At 56.7% G+C, this 23148-nt stretch overlaps 3 protein-coding genes across 3 annotated transcripts; 2 read left to right on the forward strand and 1 right to left on the reverse strand.

Moving 5' to 3' along the window:
* Nucleotides 1-124: 124 nt before the first annotated feature.
* On the reverse strand, nucleotides 125-16367 carry LOC131666268 (unconventional myosin-Va). Its single transcript, XM_058938784.1, has 17 exons — nucleotides 16214-16367; nucleotides 9447-9874; nucleotides 9078-9378; nucleotides 8717-9016; nucleotides 8147-8635; nucleotides 7872-8078; nucleotides 7331-7795; nucleotides 6655-7263; nucleotides 5508-5699; nucleotides 4785-5432; nucleotides 4592-4700; nucleotides 4336-4525; nucleotides 3617-3815; nucleotides 3453-3546; nucleotides 3002-3181; nucleotides 2682-2933; nucleotides 125-2596 (listed from the first exon to the last, which is right to left on the reverse strand). Exons 1-17 carry the CDS (start codon nucleotides 16238-16240, stop codon nucleotides 1674-1676), a joined length of 5613 nt encoding a protein of 1870 aa, XP_058794767.1. The 5' UTR covers nucleotides 16241-16367; the 3' UTR covers nucleotides 125-1673.
* LOC131666282 (uncharacterized) lies at nucleotides 13593-14186 on the forward strand. The gene is made up of 3 exons (XM_058938810.1): nucleotides 13593-13719; nucleotides 13839-13950; nucleotides 14026-14186. The coding sequence occupies exons 1-3, from the start codon at nucleotides 13653-13655 to the stop codon at nucleotides 14129-14131; spliced, it is 285 nt and encodes a 94-aa protein (XP_058794793.1). The 5' UTR covers nucleotides 13593-13652; the 3' UTR covers nucleotides 14132-14186.
* A 490-nt stretch (nucleotides 16368-16857) lies between the features above and the next one.
* Nucleotides 16858-22174, forward strand: LOC131666078 (DC-STAMP domain-containing protein 2-like). Its single transcript, XM_058938446.1, has 15 exons — nucleotides 16858-17006; nucleotides 17084-17359; nucleotides 17772-17922; nucleotides 18124-18283; nucleotides 18373-18636; nucleotides 18720-18933; nucleotides 18998-19288; nucleotides 19356-19697; nucleotides 19772-20095; nucleotides 20161-20315; nucleotides 20391-20845; nucleotides 20918-21183; nucleotides 21248-21425; nucleotides 21488-21605; nucleotides 21672-22174. The coding sequence occupies exons 1-15, from the start codon at nucleotides 16858-16860 to the stop codon at nucleotides 22172-22174; spliced, it is 3846 nt and encodes a 1281-aa protein (XP_058794429.1).
* The last annotated feature ends 974 nt before the right edge of the window (nucleotides 22175-23148 follow it).

Below are 23148 nucleotides of genomic sequence, written 5' to 3' on the forward strand. Positions count from 1 at the left end.
ATACTTTTATTATAATAGAGAAGGTACGTAAAACTGTTTCTCGATTAAGTGTTTGCAAGTATAAAATGTTCGAGTGAGAAAAACGGAAGTAATAAGAAATGAGAAAAACAGCACTAATACGTTCTATTTTATATATTTCTTGATCATAGGAACAAAATTAATTCGTTACATCATATTATGGTAATCGAAGACGTTAATGGAAGATACTTTTCAATTTTAGAAAACAAACGACGAATTCGTTTTTCTGGCACAGAATTTTGAATTAACTTTATACAAACTTTTAATGCGCCCGCTTACGTATCCGTGATGAGCTTATTATTCGAACGCAAGGTAAATTGAAAAAAGGAAGTTTTTTTGTTTTCATTTACGATGGCACCAATAATAATGCATTATTTATGCTATAATACTTGCGCTCGGTTTCAACCTAACAACACGAATTTCATTGTAAAAACTTTGAAGATCTTTAATATAACTTTTTTCATTTGCATAATTTCCATATCTCAATAGACCCGAAGCTTATTCGTCCCTTTTCTCTGATACTTTTTTGTACATGTCTATCTATAATCCTTGTTAATCTTGACAGAGAGTGCTAAAAAGCTTGAATTTGTATACAATCGAAAAAAATGTTACCTATTTCGATTCTGTGTTTCACTTTTAAATTCATTCAAAAAATATCTAAATTTTCAATATATCATTCATTTCTTGAAATATTTCGTTTCAATTTTCGAACGTTGTCTCAGTTTTCGACGATATGAACGGAAGCGTGATAAACTGAATGAACACTCAACTATACTCATCAACATTCAGAATTAACCAACTAACTCAGGCATAAATAATATCGTGAATAATTTGAACATCACTTTACTAAATTCTACTTATAAATTTACACCCTATTTCCAGAAGATAACAGACACAAATCAGAAACAATACAACTTTTATAAAATTTTAAAAATCAATGATACATATAAAATGTTCGTGATTACTTCAAGGCTTTATACGTCCTGCTAAAATTTATAATTTTATAACATTGATAGATTTGTTCTTCATTACACTGTAAATATATATCACTTGAAAAATATTATATATTTGAGCTACTATTCAATACAACCTCCATCTATAAAGCTAATAGAATAACTTTTTTTATACAATATCATGAAAATTATTCTTCGGCAATATTGAAAAATATTTTTCATTTTTACACGTAAAACGTTAAAAACGTATAGTGCCTGTATAGCCTTTCACCGTCAAACATCTTTCCTGTGTATCATTGTATCTACATGTATGATTTCACATCTCAGAGACACATCGGTACGTTGAATCAGATACACTTTTTCACCCATCACTCGTGTTTCGAAAAACTAAATTTGTACTTATTATTTCTAAGGATGAAAACAGTTTGAAGGCATGATTATGGCATCACGTATACAACTTTCACTCTCCTGCTTTCGCGAGCGCGCAATTGGGCAATCCATTGTAGAGTACGTAAAAAAAAATCATACAAAATATGGTCTTGGACATATATATCTAGCTAGCGTTGTTTTCTTTCGACATCGCGCGAAGAGTACGGCGAAGTGTGCGCGCCCTTTCTCGAAACAAAAGCCCGAATGACACGTTATAAATGCATCAGCGCGCGCGCGCGTGTGTGTGTGTGTTGAGGGAACAGCGAGGCGCCGTTAGACTTTTTTGAGCATCGGCAAATTGAGAACATCCGGGACTTCGATGTCCTCCAGCCGGATGTTCGACGGGCTGAAGGGGAATCTGACGGGGAACGTGTGCTTGAGATCCATGAGCAGCTGAAAAGAGAGCACAGAGCGATGAGCGTGGAACCCGAAAGCTGCCCGACTCGATCGACCACTGACCTGCTCGCTCTTCTCGCCTCTCTCCTGGAGCTTGGCCTGGACCTTCCTGATGAAGGACACGGGCACGCGTGTCTCGAACTCGTCGGCCGGCGTATACAGATTGAGTATCTTGACGATCTGGTTGGCCGTGAGCTTGTTACACATGTCGCAGACGGAGTCGACGTCCTCGTCCTGCTTGCGCGCCTGCAGCAGCTGGGCCGCTTGGACGATGGGCTGCAGCGAGTCCGTGGCGGGCACCAGCTGCACGTCCCTCGCCCACTGCTCCAGGTGGCTCAGGTTGAACCTGATCTGCATGCCCTTGCTCCAGTGGCAGAGCTCGTTCCTCAGCAGCAGATTGTTGAGGGCGCTGGCGCACATGAAGTAGAACAGCTGCTTGAAGATCTGCACGATGATCTCGGGATCGACGCCGTGGTACTGCAGGGTCTTGTGCACGATCATCAGGTGCTCGAGCAGCAGGTTCAGCTTCTCCTGGCCCTTGGTGTCCGCGGCGCCGTCCTGCAGGCCGCCGTCGCCGGCGCCCGCCGAGTCGCGCCGCGTCCTGGCGGCGCTCGCCCGGCTGTTCAGGCCGGCGATGGCCTCGTGCTCGAGCAGCGCGGGCACCACCAGCGGCTGCATGCGCTCCTTCAGCTGGTTGATGATGCTGTTGAAGATCCACAGCGACACGTTGCTCAGCACCACGCGGTACTCGCTCAGGTCGAAGTTGCGCAGGCACTGCTCGTTCTGCCGCGGCGTGTTCTCTGCGACAGACAGGAGGGCGCGCGTTCAGATGGTGGACGGCACGTGGCGGCGGCGGCGGCGGCGGCGGCTCGCTTCGAGACTCACCGATCTGGAACGGCTTGTCGCCGGAGTACTGCTTCATGTTGTGTAGTAGCCGCAGCGTGTTACTGAGCCAGAGTACCGCGCACTCGAAGTCGTCGCTGCGTCTGACCACGCGCTTGATCGTGTTCAGGAAGCTGGTCAGCAGCTCGCGCACCTTTTCGTCGTCGTTGATGCAGTCGGTGTGGCGAATGCACATGAACAGGATGTAGGCGGGCAGGCCGGGTAGCAGCGTGATCGCCACTCGTGGCTTCAAGTCTGCGATTTTGCGTTTCGTTTGTCAATTTTCTGTCGCGTTTTACTTTTCTTTTCCGTTATCCGCTTACCGTCGATGAGATTGCGGAGGACGACGTTGATGTCCTCCTTGCGGAACTCGAACATGCCTTCGAAGTCGCGCTCCTTCTTGCGAATGGCCGCCTGCATCATCGAGCCGGTGCCACTGTCGCCGGACGACGCGTTCGTCGTGGTCGACACGACGTCGACGCTCAGCTCGGCGATCTCGGACACTGCAAAACAAACGGAGGGAGAGAGAGAGAGAGAGAGAGGTGAGTTTGGCGGGGTGGTCGTGGGGGGCGAGAGTCCAGGTAGATGCGACGGGCGCGCGTTCGCGACTGTTTGGCACGCATCGCGGTGCTGCTCGCGATCTGTGAGTCGTCGTCGGTTTGTCTGCGTCGACTTGTCGGGCGGTTTACAAAAGCAGATAACACACGTGTAGATCGACCAGCTGTCTGGCTTGCAGACGCACAGTGAGGCGTCATTGATTTCGGGTGTACTTACGGCCTGCCTCGCGCAGTCGCTTCTGAAGGATCCTCATCTGCTTCCTCAGCTTTCTGCAGTCCTCGGCGGCCTTGTCGTACTTCTCCTGCAGGTCCTGCGCCGAAGAGCCGTCGGTTAAGCGCGCGCAGAGAGGCAACAGGCGCGTTTCCGCGCCGAGCACTCACCAGATTCTCGGACGTGAGCCTCGTGATCTCGTACTGCATGAAGGCTTCCGTCTGCGTCTGCGGCGATTTGCTCAAGTTGACGGACAGTATCTTCTGTTGGCGTTGAACCTCCTCCTGCAGCCTCTCGATTTCGGCCATCCACTCGTCCCTCTGAGCTTTCCACTGACGCTCCTTGGCCTGCAGCTCGTCTTCCAATTGTCTGCCGAATGAACGAAAACGTTGCCATGATTTGTCCGCGCTTCTAGTTTGCCCTAACGTTATATCGAGATTTGTAGGTAGGTTGTTCTCGTCCACTTGCTCCTACTCTACTTCGAAGCTCTATCTGATGGTTTAGCTGCTAATACTCCTGTGCGCTCATCAGCAATATTATATACAGAGACACAACCTCTTTTACGGGACGGAGAAGGCTACGGTGGCAAAGACTTGACCGCCAACAAGTTGAATGTGAAGGGATTGCGCGTGATATTCTAACGAGCTCTATCCAAAAAACAACACTGAAGCTCTAAAGAGAGAGGGACAGGTAGGCATTGTAAAACTCACTCCTCCTTCGGTATGCATTGCATTCTTTCGAGCTTACGCTTAACGCTTTGACTTCGACTGCGTGCATTTATTTTTCTTGAACGGAAAAACACGGACGCAGAGCGAGAAAAGAAAACGGTTGATCGGGTTAATGTGCGCGCGAGCGACCGCCGAGAAGAAGAGCGGAGAAGCCGGCGTACCTGTTGATCTTCTTCTGCGCCTCGAAGGCGAGCACGAGCTCGCCGTCCTCGTTGACGAAGTCGACGTCCTGGCCGTAGGCCGAGCCGAGGGTGGCCTTCATGCGGCGCGTGTGGTCGGCCAGCACGGTGTGCAGCTGCACGCACTCCTCGCGCCTGCGCTCCAGCTCGGCCTGCAGCGCCTCGAATTGCTCTGCAAGCAGACTGGCGTGAGCGCCGGCGGGCGTCGGCGCGCCGCCCCGGCGCGTCCACCACTCACCGACGAGGGTCCGCGGGACGACGGTCGTCGAGTCGGCCTCCACGACGCTCTTGCGCAGCGAGCCCAGGTCCCGCTTCAGCTGCGAGTTCTCCAGCTCCAGCTCCTGCATCTGCGCGCAGACGGAAGCGAGCCGCGGTCAGCCGGGGGCGGCCGGCCGGCCGTCGGCGCGCCCGAGGCGGCCGAGGCAACCTACCCTGAACGAGTCGTGGGTCCTGGCCACGCCGCCGTCGGTCTCGGGGCACTCGCGCTCCAAGTCCTCCACCATCCGGATCAGCCGGCCGTTCTCCTTCTCGAGGTCCTTGAGCTTCTGCTGCAGCTTGAGCACCAGGCCGACGTCGAGCGGCGACTGCGGGCCCGGCGAGGTCGGCCCGTCGGGCCTGCCCTCCGGCGGGCTCTCCGAGCGCTTCTGGCTCCAATCGATCGTCTCGAGCCGCGAGTGGGGCGTGCCCGAGGAGGCGGTCGACCGCACCGAGCCGTAGCCCAAGTCCGCGTTGGAGTCGTCGTGCATGGGCTTGTCGCCGCTGCCGCTCGAGGCGTTGCTCAGCGACCTCGCGTGGCCCGGCGCGCACGCCGCCGCCAGCTTCTGCTCCAGCGTCTCGGCCCGCTGCTCCAGCTCGTGGTAGTCCTTGAGCAGGCGCTGATAGGCGCTGCGGTCCTGGTCCTGGTCCATCAGCAGCAGGTTCTTCTGGCGCTCGAGGCGGCTCTTGTACGTGTCCTCGGCGCCGCGCTCCGAGCTGCGCATCCTCTCCTGCGACAGCGCCAGCTCGCCGCGGAGGCGCTCGTTCTCCTCCTGCAGCCGGTGCACCTCGGCCTCCTGCTGCATCAGGCTGCGGTCCTTCGCCTGGGGACAGCGGTGCTCGCTCTCAGCCGCCCCTCCGCTCGAGCCCACCAGCCCACCACCTTCCGCTCGCCTCACCTTTATCCTCTCCTGCCGCTTGTCCTTCTCCTTCTCCACCGCCACCTGCAGTTGCTCGAGCTCCTTCTCCTTCTGCCGCACGATCGCCTTCAGCTTTCGGTTCTCCATTTCCACGGCCTTGTAGCCGTCCAGCTTGCTCTTCACCTCCCCCAGTTCCAGCTGTAGCGCCTTAAGATGCTGATTCTCCTTCGCCTGCATCGCGGACACAAGTGTTTTCGCTTTAATGCGGCTCGCCTCTGCTGCCCTAGTTGGTGGCGACTGAGCATGCACATGCCTTATCTTCGAGTGACTCTCAAGGATCTTGTATTTACATTGAACTCGTCATAAGTGAGTCTTTTCTTTGAGAGTCACGCGAGATCTTTTCGTCTACGTTTTTCCGCGCAGGTATGCGTCGATTTAACTGGCGGGACCGTTAGGACGTTTCTTATGATAGGTCACTTTTACTAAGGACTACTACAGGCTACTGTCCAATTTACACCTTGTCTACGGATAACGAGCCAATGAAAGTCAAATGATTTACGGAAACTTACAGCGGCACAAGCGAATCGTGAATGGTTTCGTGAAAAATGACTGATTTCAAAGAACGTTTTATTTACGCTAAAATTAATGGAGGACTCGAGTTTTCCGTTGGAAAGAGAGTGCAAAATACCATGATGTTATTGTTGTTCCTTGGATATTGCGTTAAGAAAAATTGGAAAAACACATTCAGAGAGAAACATCGAAGGTATAACGAACTTTTAAATACTGATATACTTAGGCGAATAACTTACATATTCAAGCATTCTGGGTACCAGAATCCCTATCTGGGCGTACTAACAAAATGTAATAAACATTGTTTTTATCGAACTTGTCGTCATCGAGGTAAATATGATCGTTAAACTATTGCCGTTCTCGCAAAGAAAAACTGCTCGCGCACTCACCCGAAAACATCAGAAACTACCAGCTACGAGAAAGAAAACTTACCACACAGCGCAAAGCTACGGCTACGAAAGGAAACAGAGAGAAGCATCTCGCAACACAATGTTAAATCGATCGACAAGCACAAAGAAAATGGTAAAGCTCGAATCGAAGCGTCAGCAAAGGAAAGAAAAATGAAGGAACAGCTCGAAGATAAGGCGAGCCAGAGCGGAGGAGCGGCGGAGCTTACTAGTTCGTCGATCTTGTGCTGCAGGTTGATGATCTTCATCTCGAGCCCCTTGTTGAGCGACTTGACGTGCTCGACGCTCTTCGCCTCCACCTTGAGCCTCTTGAACTCGCGCTTGGCGAGGAACTTCCTCGCGCACGCCTGCACGACGATGATGGCGCGCAAGCGGCGCCTGCACGCGCGACGCACGAGGTAGCCCCTCGCGTACCGCTGGATCGTGACGGCGGCGGCCTCGCTGCGCATCCTCGCGAACTTGGCCCTGGCCAGCGCGCCGCGGCCGTGGGCCTGTAGCCCGAGGACGGCGCGCCGGAGCCTGCGGTAGCTCGTCCTCTTGGTCCAGCCGCGGACCCAGGCCTGTATCCTCGTGGCGGCCCGCTGCTCGCGGACGGCCTGGGCGCGCTGGCGCGCGAGGTGTCCCCGGGCGTGGCGCTGCAGGCCGAGGACGGCGCGCCGGAGCTGCCGGTAGCGGCGCGCGGCCACGAAGCCGCGCACCGTCTTCTGGATGGTCAGGCAGGCCTCGCGCTGCTTGTCGGCGCGCAGCTTCTCCAGGTAGGCCACCTGGCCGGCGCGGAAGAGCAGCTTCGTCCGGCCGAACTTGAACTTGTCGCTGTCCTGGAAGCGAGCACAGGAGCGTTGGCGGGGCGAGGCGGCGAGGCGGCGGCCGCGCGATACGGCGTACCTTGATGTAGTGGGCCAGCATCCGTCTGCAGGTCTCCTTCGGGTCGTCGCGCTTGATCTCCTTGAACCTGCAGAGGCAGCGGTAGCGCGCGAAGAAGTCGGCGTAGGTGCGCTGGCTGGGGAAGCCGGCGGCCGAGATGCGGATGGTCTCGAGCACGCCGCAGGCGCGCAGCTGCTGGACCGCGCGCACGGCGTTGTACTCGAACGACTCCTTGGTGTCGTTGGGCTTGATGCAGCGCACGTAGTGCGGGGTCGTCGCGTTCAGCGTCGACATCAGCATGTTGAGCGAGTCGCGGAACTGCGAGCCCACGGTCTTCTTGTTCTTGCCCGCGGCCGTGGGCGTCGTCGCCGCGGCCGGGCCCGCGGCGGGCCTGTGCTGATGGCTGGCGCTGATCTTGACTCGCGCGCGCGGCACCGCCAGCCTGGCGCTCTCCCCGTCGGAGAACAGCCGGCGCAGCAGCGCGTTCTGCCGAGGGCAAGGCGTCGTCGCGTCAGGCCACGGGCGCGGACAGCTCGGCCGAGCCGAGCGCGGGGCTGCTTACCTGGCTGTTGCGCAGCACCTCCACCTGCTCCTCGATGATCGTGTCGCGGTTCTTCTCCAGGAAGCCCGCCGTCTCGTACTGCACGCGGTCGGCGAAGTGGTGCACGAGGAAGGCCGTGGTGCCGAAGCGCGGCCTCTCGAAGTGCTTCGAGCCCTTGCACTTGGAGTAGAGCTTCTCCGCCCACGAGCCGTCGGAGCCTTTGGGCATCTGCGCAAACGGAGCTGTCGGTAGGCGCACGCACGGACCACGCGGACGAGCCGCGGGCGACCACTCACTCGGCACTCCTCGTCCAGCAGGTCCAGTATGCCGAGCTTGGTCTCGATCAGGTCGATGCACGGCTGGTTGTCGTGGAAGTCGATGAAGGTCCACTCGATCTCCTCCCGCAGATACTCCTCCTGCTCCAGCTTGAACACGTGCTGGTTGAACTGCTGCTGCAGCTTCTCGTTCGCGTAATTGATGCAGAACTGCTCGAACGAGTTGGTCTCGAAGGTCTCGAAGCCGTAGATGTCCAGCACGCCGATGAAACAGTGGGCCTTGGCCGGCGACTGCAGCGTGCGATTCACGTGGGCCACGATCCAGCCGAAGAGCTCCTCGTAGATGTGCTTGGCCAGCGCGTCCCTCGCGCCCACGGCCTGCTCGACGTTCATCGGCTTGAGGATCACCTCTCTGGTCGACACGATCTTACGGTGGCACAGCCACTTGTGCAGCGCCCGCGGGTCCAGGCCCAGCAGCTCCGTCATCGCGAGCAGGTGGCTGTCCGTCGGCTGCAAGCACACGAGAGAGCGCGATTGGCGAGGGCCGCCCGACGGCGCGGGCCGCGAGCCGCGAGCCGCGAGCGCACCCACCGATATGTAGCAGCTCTCGGCGTCCTGCCCGTCGCAGCTGTCCACCCGCACGTTGCCGAGGTGCAGCAGCGAGGCCAGCACGCGCAGCAGGTCGTCCTGCTCCCTCGGGCCGAAGCCGAGTATCGCGAGGGCGCCGATCGTCTCGTCGAAGCACTCGAGGTCGTCCACGCCGTCGATCGCCGTGTCCTCGCCCTGGTTCAGGTAGTGGAAGTCGCGCGCCTCCGAGAGGCCCAAGTGGGGAAAGCGCTCGCGGGCCGAGCACATTTGGTAGAATATGTGGTAGTTGCGCTCGTCGCTGGCCTGAAACAGACGGCCCGCGTTGACCCGCCGTGAGCTCGCACGCGCCGGCCTCGCCCTCTACCTGGAAGACGACCCGCGACTTCTCCAGCAGATAGGTCCGCATGCTCGCGCCCGTGATGTGGTAGTTCTTGTTGAACTGTATCTCGATGAATTTGCCGAACCGCGACGAGTTGTCGTTCCTCGTGGTCTTGGCGTTGCCGATGGCCTCCATGATCGGCGAGGAGGCCAGCACCTTCCGCTCCACCTGCGTTTCCTTGGCGGAGCCGCCGACCGTGGCGAAGTAGCGCATCGTGTACTTGGCCGAGACGGTCTTGCCGGCACCCGACTCCCCCGACACGATGATCGACTGGTCGTGGCTTTCCCTGTCGGCAGCGATCGGCGAGGCGTTAAAGCTCGGCGGGGGTTCGGTGCGCGAAGCCGACGAACGCACCTCTCGAGCTTGGTGTAGGCCTCCTCGGCCACGGCGAAAATGTGGGGCTCGAGGTCGCCCATGGCCTGTCCGCGGTACGCCCAGATGGTGTCGTTGCCGTAGATGGGCAGCTCGTTGTAGGGATTGAAGGCGACGAGGACGATGCCGCAGTAGGTGTAGATGCAGTGGCGCTGGAAGCGCACCTGCAGGTTGTAGAGCACGGCCGGCTCGTGCAGGAACGAGAGCGAGGTCAGGTTGTTCTCGCCGATGAGGATGTCGGGGTTGCGCAGCGGCGGCAGGTCCGCGTCCGAGCGCACGTCCAGCTGGCGGCTCTCCTCCTTCGTCTCCTCGGTGCGCAGACTCAGCCGCTGCTGGCCGGGCCCGTAGTCCTCCAGCAGCACCGCGCCCTCCCACACCTTGTCCGCGTGCGGCACCCATACTCGCGCGCCCTGCAACGCCACCGCCGTCAGTTGCGGCCGAGACCCGTCCCGGCGCCGTTGCGCCCCGACCCGGCGATCGGGCCGCCTCGCGACGCGCCAGCGATCCCGGAAGCGATCTCCGCGGAATGCGCGAGCTCGGACAGCGCGGCCGCGATCGTAACGGTACGCGAGCGCGCGAGAAGCTCAGCTTTTCGCTTCGGACGGATTGGCCGCTTCTGCCGCTGCGTTCGATCGCATTTTCCGTCGTCCTCGCGCGCTCGCCGATCGATCCGCTTGATAGGCGAGCGCGGTGCTCGGCGAAACGCGCGGAGATGGATTCCCCCCACCTCGCGACAACTTCGAGCGCGTCGCGACGGGGATCCTCGTTTTCCCTCGGCGGCCAACGCAGCCGAGAGGTCGGCCGGAAAAGAAGCGGGACGGTCGCCAGCGAGACCGCATTCCGTCGAGGCGTAGGTGGACATCTGCTGGCGAGCGGAGAGGTCGACGACTCGATCTTTGTTTCCGATGCCTTTTCCACGCTCAGCGAGGATTTCAAAGTAATTGCCGCCGTAAAAGTCGCGCTGCTCGCAAAAATATAATAACTCCGGATCGCGCGCTCTCTCGCTCTCTGCCGTGAATCTAGTCTCGCTGGAAAAAAAAACTGCTCGCTCGCCGATCGCCCCCGTCGGTTTTATTGATTGCGAGCGCGTCATCGATACGCGAGATGGCTCCGAGAGAGCGTTAAACTTGGTAGCGGTCAAGGTTGCGCGAGCCGGAAAATCGCCGGTTACCGTCGTTTCGGCGCACGTCGTGTGGAGCACCTCGAGAGAGAGAGAGAGAGAGAGAGAGAGAGCGAGCGACGAGTCGGCAGCATTTTTCGAAGCCCCGCGTCCACGGCGGAGGAAAGTCGTCTGGGAAGCGTTTCCCGACGCTGCGCCGCGGCGAGAGGCGGACATTTTGCGGTTTCCGCTCGTGTGGCCTCCGGTCACAGTCGCGCCGTCGGCCGTTTTTCCTCGACCGATTAATTTAATCGCGGACGCCGCGGCATTTTCCCTTTCGACGCACGCGCGCGCGCGCAACGGCTTAGACTTGCGTAACGCGAAGTGCACGCTTTCGCCGCGGCCTGTTACACTTTGCTCTTCTCTCTCTCTCGCTGCTCAAATTAACGCGGGAATCGCTGCTCGCCGTCGGTGAACGACGTGTCGGTTGTTACAGCGAACATTTTTTTTTTTTTTTTATAAAGGAGCTTCAGGTCGAACTGTTCGCGCTTACGTAAAAAGGAGCAACGGCTTCGCTTTATTATTGTTATCGCAGCACTGTGGAATTCCGTCGTTGCGAGGGAGGTGGATAATCACAGAGCGAGTAGCCGAGTGAAAATTCATCGAGGTCTGTTTCTTTTACGCGTGCGCGGAGAACAGAAGGAGAATCGGTTATGTAAATTGGGCGTGACTCTGCGGTAAGTGGCGTGCCTGTAGTTGGCCGGCGATACAGGAAGCAGCGACGTCTCGCAAAGGGTTTTCTCATCGACGACGAGGTGCGAGATTCGGCTCGGAATGCCACGAGCCGCTCCGAGAGAAAGCAGAGCGCCGCGACGCGCGCAGCGATCCAATCGCGTCGCTCCGCGGAGCGCGCGTGCTCTCGCGTAACGTGGATTTGGCGCCGCGTGCTCCCGTTCAAAGGTGCGAATTTTGCAGCGAGACGAGTGCGCATAACGTTACATCACGATCTCGCAGAGTTGCAGAAAATAATGGAAGAAAAAAGAAAGAAAAAACGCGTACGCTTGCACAATCGCTTACTGGACTCCAAGCGTCGCGAAGTTGTGCGACACGCGCGAGTACGGAGGCGCATCCGACGACCGGATGATGGGCGTTTCGCGATGGGCGCCTTTGCCGGATCGACGGTCGAACTCGCCGCTTCCAGCGCCAAGACGCTGGCGAACGATCCGAGGAAGAATCTCGACGGACGGAGGTGGAAATGGAGCAAAAGGCGCCCGCATCAACTGTTATTACGCGCGAGCCTTTCCCACGCGACGGCCGTGCCGTCCAATTAATAGCTCGGCTACCTGTGGCTGTTCTCCGTCTTTCTCCGCGCCGTTCAGACCCGCCTCACAACGCCTCGGCGCGGGCGCTGGCACGCTACCGCGCGACTGCGTTCGAAGGCTCCTCGGCACGCCGTTTCCCTTCTTTCCTCTCTGTCGCCGACTGGTCCGATCGACCTCGGCTACTTCTACTCAAATTCGCGGCTTCCCGCGAATCCGCGAGCCAGGCGACAGAGCAGCGCGAGCGTCGGCTCGTTGTGAGCGCCGCTTGAGGGCGAAGGTTCCCGCGCGTGAGCGGCGGCGTGCTACGCGAACTCTCGTTTTTACTAGCCAAGCGATATGGAGAGAGAGAGAGAGAGGGAGAGAAGCGCAGCACGCGCGTAACGGTAAAACTCGGGCCTCTACGAGTCGGCGAACGGGGCCCCCGAACTCTCGTCGAGCGCCACGCGTCTATCGGACGCGCGCGCGTTGCGCCACTGCAAATCCAAATCGATCCGATGAGCATCCGCAGCGGAGCCGCGTCGAGGTGATGCGCAGCTCGCGAATCGGTCGATCTCCCTGCAGGGCTTCCGCGTCCATTCCACCCGCTCTCGCTCGCGTCGCTTAGCGAGCTGCAACGGGACGTTGGACTCTCGCCTCGCCGGCGCTTTAACAGGATTGCACGGGCACGCCTCTGGCTTCGCGTGCGTGCGATCTTCGCGCGCGCTCCAAGGCCGGCCAACTTTCGGCCGCGAGCGCTCTCGATTTTCGCGCCCGCCGCGTCAACGCCTCGTCGCTGACCCGGCCGATCGGCTGCACCTATCTTTCCCGCGCGATTCGCATTTTGCGAGGCGGCGTGTCGAAGGCAGCGCGGCGGTGTCGCGTAATCTTATCGAGCGCGGCGTCGACGTCGAATCCTCCTAGCTGACTCAGCCTGGCAGCAACAGATAACGCGAACGAGGCGATAAATCATACGAGCTCTGCCGTTTTCGGATATCGCGCAACATGTGCTACTTCGTTTTTGCTTAAATTCGGCGTCTTTGTTATTATGTAACCGACGTCGGATTACGTCGTTTGATGTCAAATTGCCACGCGAGCTCCAGTCAATTGGCTAGCTCATCGGCGGCAATACATGCGATTTCAATATTCCTATTTCGAAATGCCTGACTTTCTAATTCATTTTTGGAGATTTCAATTTTTTTGGGGTGAACTGATAGAAATAGAAAAAACTATTTCATTAAAAAAGAAAAATTCCGTTTGTTTCAAGCATGGGCTCGATGGTCGACGGAATCTCTTTTGGCAGACTATACCGAGGACATTTGTTGCAGGAAAGGGATCCTGAACAGATTTTTTTTTCCGGTTTGCGAAAGTAGATTGCTTGGATTTATATAGTTGACAGAGTTATACGCCAAAACGTATAAATCAAGGCAAACAAAATTACAGTTAAATCTTCCACTATAACGGCATCAGCTTTGCAAATGTTTAATATATGTAAAAAGACATGAGTAATGATGTACGATAGAATTTTCGAGACGAATCCGGCCAAAAGTTTTCCACGAATAAGAGATTTCTATGCAGGTTAATATGTTTTTTACACTCGATTAATTCTTGCAGGCGTACACATGTCATTTACGGCGGCACTTGCGTTAAAAAAATAAGTACATTTCTTCGCGAAGAATGAAAAACTCGCTCGATTGGAGATAAGAAATCGGTATAAAAGTAGAATCCAGCAGCGGGCAAAGTATCAGTTGAATCGTTGAATTCTCTGCAGCGCGAGAAAAAGAAATAACCATGAAATTCTTGACTGTGTTCGCTGTTCTTTGCCTCGTGGCTTACTCCACTCAGAGCCCATTGTACAGTAAGTCTGCGCTCATCCTCGCGAGTCTTTTGGTTCAAACTGAAAATTCATCGCTATACCGGCTCGCGTTGGAATCAGTTTCACTCCATTACATCGGAATTTGTTCTTTGTGCCCGCAGAGGATTGCTACGACAGCGTGAAGGAACTCTTCAATGAGAGTCAGTGCATGAACATCGAGTGCTTCTCCTTCAAGAACGAGACTATCAGCATCGCCACGTTGACCGCCAACACGTAAGTCCATTCGTTTGCATTCATCGTAGCGCGAATTGATTTTCAAATACCGTCTCTGCCCAACGTTTCTTATAGTTGCCCGTTCCTAAGATGCGAGGAGGGTAAGAAACTGAAGGATGTAACTCCAGGCAACGAAACCGCCGTCTACCCTGGCTGCTGCGATACCCCCGTTTGCCAATAAGCAATCTAGTTCGCCATGTTTCACCTTGATAGAACAATTGAATAAATTGCATTTCATCATAGCTCCACGTTTTACGCACAAAGGTCCCTTCTCCCGTAGGCTTTTTCAAAATTACGCCGATTTACATAGCGAAAACAAAATTCACAAAATGTATATCGTTCGACGATTGCCAAGTGGCGACAGTGACACCGTTGGCTAAACGCAGCGTTGACTTTCAAAGGCTAGAAGTGGTTACGCAACTCGGTGAGGCATTTATCGCTGCAGCGGTCGCGCTACCTGCGACCACTTATTCAGTCGTTTAGTCATTTGTGCATTTAGTCCGAGCGATTGAGACGGGCGCCACGGCGCGTTTTCTCATCGAGGATCGGCACGCATTCCCTAGGAGAGCCGAGGAATCGAAGGGCGAGAAGCCGGGAGTTCCGAGAGGCTGCCGCGGCCACTCGACGAGCCGCGTGAAAGTAGTCGCGCGGAAAATCTACTCGGCGCTCCGCGGTACAAGCGCACTACCCGTTAACGAGGAAACCGACAGTTTCTTTCGCGAGCGGACCCTTTTTTCCTTATCGCGCGCAGAGCCAATTATCGCGCTGGCGAGCCTCGCTTTTCCCGAGCCACTTTGCCGTAGGAATGGAGAGCCGCGCGCACACCCCTTTCACTCGCCGAACTGTCCGCGGCAAGCTTCCAGAGGAGTCGAGCGCTTCTCCAAACTCGTTTCGCCAAGCCACGTCAACGGAAGAGGGAAACGCTCGTCCCGTTTCGGCTTCGTGGCACGAGACGAGCGTTCGCGGGGGCCGGTCGAGAACGATCGCGAGAACGCGTTCGAAACGCGCACAAAGGCCTGGGCGGCGCGGCCGACTCGAGCTACGACCGAGCGAGCGGCACGATTCCGAGAGCGCGCGCATCTATCCTCCAGGATCAGCGGAGAGAAAGGTCGGGAGAAAGTCACGACCGCGACTCGCGAGCGCTCTCTGATTCCCGCGACGACGGCAAGCGGAACGGCATTCTCTCCCGTCAGTCCAGACTCCCGCGCTCTCGGGCTGCGAGGACACGCGCCGTTCCGCGAACTTCCAATGAGTTTCGCTATCACGTTCGCACGCGTGAACACAGAGTACCTCAGCGGAGCGTGAAGTTTGCGTTGTCCTTTGCCTCGTTGCTCACTCGACTCGGTCTCCGCTGCACGCCAAGCTTTTCTCAGCGAATCCTGCACCGAGTGACAACGATTCTCGCCATTCGGCTGTTTGCCATCCTGTCGTTTCGCTCGGGGAACTCTTCGACGAGAGGCCTCGCGCGTCGACGGAAGAGCAAAAAACGGAGCGCCGTTGTTTCGCGACCGAGGGCGAAGCGGTCGCGCTGCACCTGCCTGCGAACGAGCGTTCCTCCCTCTCCCCTAGCCTCGCTCGCCCTGATGAAGGTCCGTTCGCGGAAGCAGGTGACCACTGACGCTCCGCGCGAGATAAGGGACGCTTATCGCGAGGCAGACGCTCGGTTTGGAGCGCGCGACTCGCCCCGAAGTTCGACGCCTGCCGCGTGTTATTGATTGGCCCCTCTCTCTCGCTCGCTCGCGTGCGCGGTGTTTACCTTTGCCACGGCGATATACAACGACAAACAGTCGCGCCGCCGAAAATTCTGCGCCGAGCCCGAGGCCAAGGCCGCGTGCAGCAGCCTCCTCGCGCTGCTGCATCGATTCGCCGTGGCACGGAGACACACTGCTCTGGACGTTCCATCCTTTTCTACGTTCTGCCAATATCGTCGCGGTCGCGTGGACCGACGGCCGGAGGCACAGAAACGTCCGCTTCGCGCTCGACGTCCCGCTGACCTATATATCCCGGAGTCGCGGGCGGCCTACAGGCTGGAGGGAAAACGCGACGCGCGCGCGAGTGTCGATTGCGCAATCTCCGTTCCCCACACGCGAGACAGTTTCGCGATCGTCGTCGATTTGCAAAAGGGAACGCGCGGCCAAACAGCTGTGCGCGCGCCTCGTCCTCGTCGACGCGCAGCTGGACGCGGAGAGGCCGCGCGGCGCGTGCACTGCCGTCGTCTGCTGCGAGGCGGTCGCCCCTCCGCCGCGAAGTGGGTCGCGCGTACCTTGACGTAGAGCTCCCTGGTGGTCATGACGGTCGCTGCTCGCGCTGCTCAGCTGCGGACGCACCAACTCGCGACGCCACTGCTTGTCCGCATCGTCGTGTCGATCACGCACCGCAACGCGCTCCGGGCGTAGACGCGACGTCCGCTCGCGTGCGCTCGCTATCGCGTACTGACTCGACGTCGGGCGCGCGCGAGCGATAGCTGCGTGGCGGGGAGGAGGGGGGGGGGGCGGCGCTGCGCGCGCACGCGGCGGTGGCGGCGGCGCCGCGCGCGATTCGAGAGGCGCGGTTTCGCGTGCACTTTTCGCACGTCCCCGCGAGAAGCAAGCCGCGGGAAGGAACGACGCTTTGCGGCACCGAGGTCGGAAGGAAACACCGCCGGACGAATGGGAATCCCAGTACCGGCGCTCCTCGTCACGCCGCGGCGCCCGCGCGTGGGAGAGTTTCGCCGTCGGCGCGAGAAGCAAAGGGAGGCTGCCTTTGCGTGGACAGTCTCGATTCGTTGCCTCTGCTCAAGTCAAGCGTGCACCGAGGAATAGGACGAGTGGAAAAAAAAGAAGAAGAAAAAAACAAAACGCGGTAGGGTTTTGTTGACAAGTCTCGCTCGAGCGAGACTTAACCAAAGAGCACGGCTCCAGGAGCGAAATGGCGTTCTTCCAGCTGGTGGTAAAAGCGCGAAAGTTGAGGCAGGCGCGACGCGATTACCGCGACGAGAAGCTGCGCTCGATCGAGATATCCCGCGGCGACAAGGTGCGCTACACCCTCGGCCAGCGCTTACGCCGACGGAGAATACTGTGAGAGCCGTCGCTGGCGCGTCACGGTCGACAGACCGACCGACCTGTCTCCTCTCGCAATCTCGCCGCTCGTCCAGGCTCAGGCGCAAAATAAGGGGCCTCCTCGGCAGCTGCGCGTCGTGCCTGGAGAACACCTGGCTCCACCGCCAGACCGCGATGCTGAGAGCCGACGGCACCCTGGAGAACTACGTCGCCAAGAGCGTCTGCGGCTTCGTCGGCGGCGTCGCGCTCACCTACGTCTTCTTCGTGTTCTTCGTCTTCCAATTGCACTTCGGCCTCGCCTCGGCCACCGTCGTCTGCAGCCTCGTCGGCGTCTTCATGAGCCTTGGCTTGGCTTTTTATCCGCGCGTCAGGTGAATAACTTTTTTGTTCTCGTAGGAAAAAGCAGCTCTCCTCCCCCCCTCTCCTTCTTTTCCTTAGTTCGAGAGAATGAGATTTACGCGACAAAGTAATTTTATCTCCTTTCCTCCCATAGTTTTCTGGTGGTTGACGCTCGTAAGTACAGGCTCACGCTCAATTTAACGTCACACTCTTTGCGCAGTAAAAAGTAAAAAGGGAAAAAAAAGAGAGTACAGACAAGGCGATTACTCTATACCCGAGACGTTTCTTGTTTAAAAACAAAACGAGCGCCCGAGTGGGTCGATCTTTCTTCGCGAAAATCAGTCCTCCTCGGCCGCGAGATGAAGATTACGCTGCGTTTTGAAAGGAGAGAGCGATCGACCGAGAAAAGGAATGGAAAAAAGAAACGTAATTAAATCGTTCAAGGTGCATGGTGTTCCTCTTCCTGCCGCAGTTCTTTTCGAAACGCGGCCGACAGGCGCTCATGGCCTACGCCTTCATCCTGGCGCTCAGCGGACCGGCGAAAAATGCCCTATACAACATCGGCGTGCTGTCGGAGTCGTTGGCCTGCAGCCAAGTACGCAATCCCTTTGAAACGAGATTCGACCGTAATTTTTTGTTTTTCTCGAGAGCTCCCCCCCCCCCCCCCCTGTCTCCTTGACCCTTTTGGAAGAGGTCGAGACGCCGGACCTCGGCGACGCGCAGCTTTCACGATTCTCGCGGGTCGCGTCCGGAAGCTAGCTCCAGGCTGAGAAATTTAGCAATGGATCTTCGGCAGGAACAACTGAAGGAAGCCGTGAAGTCGGTGATCGAGCTGATGAAGCAACCGTTCTACGCGCTGCGAGACTCCCTGGCGCAAATAGTCAAGTCCGTCAAAGCTATCGCGCAGCGGATCAAGAAGACCCTTATCGCAATGAAGAGGCTGGTTATTAGCATTCGTACGCAACGCAATAATCGTCTTCTCGCGTTCTCTCTCTCTCTCTATTCGTCCGTCTCTCTGGAGCGTGAATTCGTTCGGTCGGCACAGTGCAGGTGATCAAGTCGGCGTTCGACTGGCTGGCGAGCATCGTGAGCATCTGCAACAAGAGGCTCGGCACGCCGTACGAGCGCTGCCAGAACTCGCTGGACGAAGCCGTCGCCGACTGCCAGGACAAGCTCGGCGACTACCTCAACAAGATTTGCGACGTCACTTACCTCGCCAACACCGTGTGCTACACTCTCAAGCCCCTGGATCTCGTCTGCGTACTCAGCGACTTCGTGTCCGATGCTATCGTCGGCGTGGTCAGGAGGAGTAAGCTCCTCGTTCCTGCTCCGTTCGGTCCTTTTCTCTTGACTTTTGACCAACCGCCCGACCTCGGTCTACTTGGTTCTCAGAGCTCGTAAAATTCTCGCGGGAGATGAAGGCGATGCTCCACGTGAAGATAAAATTCTCGCACTCGTTTCACTTCGAGAGCAACAAGAGCCGCAGCCTGGCCGAGGTGTCGAGGGGCATCTCGTCGGAAATCAAAGCTAGGACGAACCGCTTCTTGGCGCTCTTCGACTGGGTCGGCTTCGTCACTAGCTTCCTCTTCCTGTTCTTGTTCCTGAAGTAAGCGGGAGCGAAGGGCGCGCGCGCGCGACTCGCTCGAGTGACGCTCCCGAACGCGATCCAGGGTGGCCTACTACCGCTACAAGTGGCTGACGAGCGATCGCTTCGACAACCGCTACATCCTGAGCCACATGCGCGAGATCGACTTGCGTCGAGTGAAGCAGGACAAGGAGACGATCTTCCCGCTGAACCGGCGCGAGCGCGGCAAGTACGCGCCGCTCACCTCGCTCCTGCTCATCGAGGCCGAGAGAGTCCGACTGGCCAAGTCGGCGGTCTTCCTGGCCGTCACGTCCGTCAAGCTGCTCATCTACATAGCCACGGACTACTGCCTGTTCTGGATCCTCGACACCGTCAGGTGCGAGCCGCGCCGCCCGACTCGCCACCCTACTCGCCGTCGGCTTTTCACGGCTCGACGCGCGCAGGTACCACGGCCGCGTCGAGGCGACGGCGCCGAGGGAGCCGTACGGCGGCTCGGTGGAGGTGAGGGGCACGGGCTTCCTCGCGGACGTCTACCGCAGCGTGGTGGTCGCGTTCTCGCCGTACACCGACGAGCACCGGCGGGACGCGGAGCTGACGCCCTGTCTGCCCGAGCCCAAGCCGCCGGACTACGACGCCTACGCGAGGATCGTCGCGATGACGCTGTTCTGCTGGATCATGGCGCTGTTCGAGCCCTACGGGCTGAGGCTCCGACACGTCGTGCTGAGCCAGTACTACCCGGACAGAGCGAAGCAGCGGGCCGTCTGGCTGTACAACCACATCATGAGGTAGCCCGCGATCGGCGCCGGCCGAGCGACGGCCGGGCGACGGCGGACGGTGGCGTGCGACCGAGCCTTTGTAGGTCCCGCGGCTCGTTCCTGAAGTACGCGCGTCGCCAGCTGCGCCGCAGCTTCGGCCTGTCGCGCGGCGTCGAGCGGGTGACGCTGCGCGAGCGCCTCTGGGCGGTCTGCCCTCTGCTGAACCGCCTGGCGCCGCTCCCGACGAGGAGCGCCTGCCTCGTCTGCGGATCGCCCGAGCGGGACAGGCACGCGCCGCACGTGAGGTGCCCGACGCCCGGCTGCGCGGGCGTCTACTGCCCGCAGTGCTTCCAGGACCTGGGCAAGCTGTGCACCGTCTGCTTGTCGCCCCTGGACTACGGCGACCTGACCGACATGAGCGAGGAGAGGTTCTCGATCTCGATCGTGCTCGTCGCTGTCGTCGCGATTGCCAATCGTGGATCGCTCGGTGCAGGGATTCGTCGGAAGACGAGCCGGACCTCACGGGGCTGAGAGAGAAGCTGAAGCGGCTGAGGAGGGACGGCGCCGAGGCGAAAAAGCCCGACGAGGAGGAGACGCTGCTGCCGGCAGATACCTCAGACGACGACACTCGGTCGGAGTACAGCTACGGTCGGTATCGCGCTCGAGTACGTCCGCGCCCAGCTCTTCGACAAACTTGACCGAGCGAATCATCGCCGAGCACAGGCTATCAGGAAGAGCAAGAGCCGGACGCCGCTGCACCGCGGAGAGTCAAGTTCAAAGACCTGGAGGCGCAGGCCATCCGGGACGACGTTACGATGCAGGTGAGCGAGTCAGCTGTCGATCGATGGGATTCTGAAAAATGTTTCCTGCGCGTTGCCAAGGTGTTCGATGGTCCTGCGGAAGACGCCTCGTCGAGTAACGAGGAGCGCGTATACTGCTTCGGATTTGTCAGGCTGAGCCAGCCCAAAAAACCAGCTGCGAGCGAGGACGACTCGACGTCCGTAGCGGACACGGAAACGTGGACGACCGACGAGCTCCAGATCGGCGGCGACGACGACGTACTCGAGATCGAGATCGAGCAGCCCAGCGACGACGAGCTGCCGTCGCGAAGCTTTCGCAGAGAGAAGCCTGGCAGACTAAAGAGATTGACCAAAGCGGTCGTCGCGCTGTTCCGCAAGGTAATTGGCAACGTTCGAGCCGCGGCATAGAGTGTTGGGCCGAGTAGAGAAAACCAAACGTTTTTCGCGCAGAAGAGATCGACAACTTACAAAGATTCGATTCAAACAGGAGTTGAGTGCGATGAAGAGCCGTCGTCGTCGTCGTTGTCGTCGTCGTCGTCGTCCGAGTGCGACGAGCATCGCGAGCTTCTGCGTGGATCTAAGACTGACGAGTTCGGTCTGAGGAAGAGGAACGTCACCTCGACCAGGCGTACCAAGCGCCAACGCCAGTCTCGGGCGCGCATGGATAAAGTCGTCGCGGCAGAGCCGCTGAGCTGCGAGACGAAAGAGCTGCCGAGGTACGCGGCGATATCTCGCGGCGTGACGCGTCAACTGCGCAGACATTTGTCTTTCGTATCGCAGGCGCTTGAAGTCGATTTGCAATGACACCAAGTACTACGAAGTCGACGAGCGCGAATCCTATTACTCCCCGAGAGAGAGAATTCAGTACCGAGCGGACTACAGCACAATGACCGACACTCAATCCACCGTCGACAGTGATCCGTCTCGTGATAGAAGCTCGACGTACGCCGACGATCGGGTAAGCTTCAAGCTGCTTTCGTGGAAGTTCAGAAAATTATTGACGCTCTGTATCTCTCAAAGGACTCGTACATTTATACGTCGGATAACAACGAGAACCGCTACGATACGCACTTCGCGACTTCCAATTCGTCTCTACCCGACGACTTTGATTTCTCAGAGATGTCGAGCGACAATTCAAGTTGGTATTTTTATCGGTATCGTTCGTATTCATGGGGCTTGAATAATCAGCGTGTCTCCGTCGAAGGTAAGAGAATCGAACTTCGCAAAGCGAGCGAGGCTGAGCGGCTGACCAAGGAAGACAAAATCAAGGGAGACAGCGACGAGAAAGGCTCCAAGTACGAGAAAATCCTATTTCACGACGCGATCTCATCGTCCGAGATCTCGGACAAGAAAACGCGCAAGGGGGACTTTGGCGCGCACCTGCAGTCGAATAAGAAAACGCAAACGAACGTGGAATCGGACGTTTTGCGGAGAGATAAGGTCGACAAGGAGACCGCGAACGCGAGGAAACGAAGTTGCTTGATGCAAGAAAAGTTATCTGATATTGACAGCGAAAAGGCTCGGACGAAGAGCGACGACTTGAGCGATATACAAACGGACAACGGCTATAGGTACAGATCACTGCCATTGACACGTCATGTGTCATTTTTAGAATGTACTTTTCAATTTGCAATTCAGACAAACGGATGGATCGAGGCACAGATGCCTGCCAAGCCAAACAGTTCGTGGTTTTCAGCCGGTCGTTGACGCGAGAGACAGGTAAGACTTCCTTTAGACATGAATTCATCGTCGTTGTAAGCGGCTGTCATAGAAGTAATGCGCGTAGGTCTCGAGTGGCACAAACGAGAGATCAAGGTACTTACGTAAGATTCAAGTCCAAGAAAGTGTGATTTGAACGCTGAATACACATTTCAGTGTGTCGAGTGTTCATTGCTGCGTAAGTTGTTTCAAATGTTGCCCTGTACATAGTCTATATTTTGATAGCGCATGCGCGTTAAATATTATATGTTAGCCTTGTGATTAAAGTGAAAACGGATGCATTGATTATCCTTAAACTTGCGTGTTTCTTTGGACCTTCTCTGAAAAATTCTTTCTGGAACCATGAATTCCATTTTCACTCTGTCGGAAGAAAGATCAACGAGAACTTTTGTTCGCTACGAGCGGTGCTATCTTAATAATGGAAAGGAGAGACGTCAAACCGTCCACAACAAACCTATTAAGAAAAGAATACGGTTTCGCGAGAGTATATCGAAATGATATTACGGATCGTCACAGGGCTTATCCAGGCTCCGCAGTCTTTCTCGTCAAATTTTCGTTTGTTGAGGTCGAAAAATAAGCGACACATCGATCACGACGTCCATTGCCGAACGGCACGTTCGCTTTCCACGATGTAATCGATGAAAAATTGCGCTTCACTCGAATATTATTCACTGTTTTCACGGCTATTATAATCGGCACTTCGTATTATAAAGTGGCCCAATTGATTACTGGCGAAAGGTGTCAGACCAGTGCCACTAATGATGCGCCCTATACGCACTGTTTAGTGAGCAGCAATAGCTTTAGTGAGGAACTCGCATTGCACAATGCAACAGTTTCCGAGAAATCTACAAGCACAACTTGGTTACTTAATTATAGATTTGCGAATATCATAAGCAGTTAGTATGAAAATATGTGACCTTTGCATGATTATATAGAGGGCAATGAGTTCTGTTCATGCTATG

Source organism: Phymastichus coffea, unplaced genomic scaffold (assembly GCF_024137745.1).
Source record: "Phymastichus coffea isolate CEN01 unplaced genomic scaffold, Cenicafe_Pcof_1.1 PCOF00003, whole genome shotgun sequence".
In the NCBI taxonomy this organism is placed as follows: domain Eukaryota; kingdom Metazoa; phylum Arthropoda; class Insecta; order Hymenoptera; family Eulophidae; genus Phymastichus; species Phymastichus coffea.

Coding starts and splice junctions, on each gene's coding strand:
- LOC131666268 (XM_058938784.1), bottom strand. CDS start 16,240: ATGACCACCAGGGAGCTCTACGTCAAG. Junction 9,379..9,446: donor GCCTACACCAAGCTCGAGAG/GTGCGTTCGTCG, acceptor CGCTGCCGACAG/GGAAAGCCACGACCAGTCGA. Junction 8,079..8,146: donor TGCTGGACGAGGAGTGCCGA/GTGAGTGGTCGC, acceptor CCGTTTGCGCAG/ATGCCCAAAGGCTCCGACGG.
- LOC131666282 (XM_058938810.1), top strand. CDS start 13,653: ATGAAATTCTTGACTGTGTTCGCTGTTCTTTGCCTCGTGGCTTACTCC. Junction 13,720..13,838: donor CACTCAGAGCCCATTGTACA/GTAAGTCTGCGC, acceptor TTGTGCCCGCAG/AGGATTGCTACGACAGCGTG. Junction 13,951..14,025: donor GCCACGTTGACCGCCAACAC/GTAAGTCCATTC, acceptor CGTTTCTTATAG/TTGCCCGTTCCTAAGATGCG.
- LOC131666078 (XM_058938446.1), top strand. CDS start 16,858: ATGGCGTTCTTCCAGCTGGTGGTAAAAGCGCGAAAGTTGAGGCAGGCG. Junction 17,007..17,083: donor TTACGCCGACGGAGAATACT/GTGAGAGCCGTC, acceptor CCGCTCGTCCAG/GCTCAGGCGCAAAATAAGGG. Junction 21,426..21,487: donor CGACGTACGCCGACGATCGG/GTAAGCTTCAAG, acceptor TATCTCTCAAAG/GACTCGTACATTTATACGTC.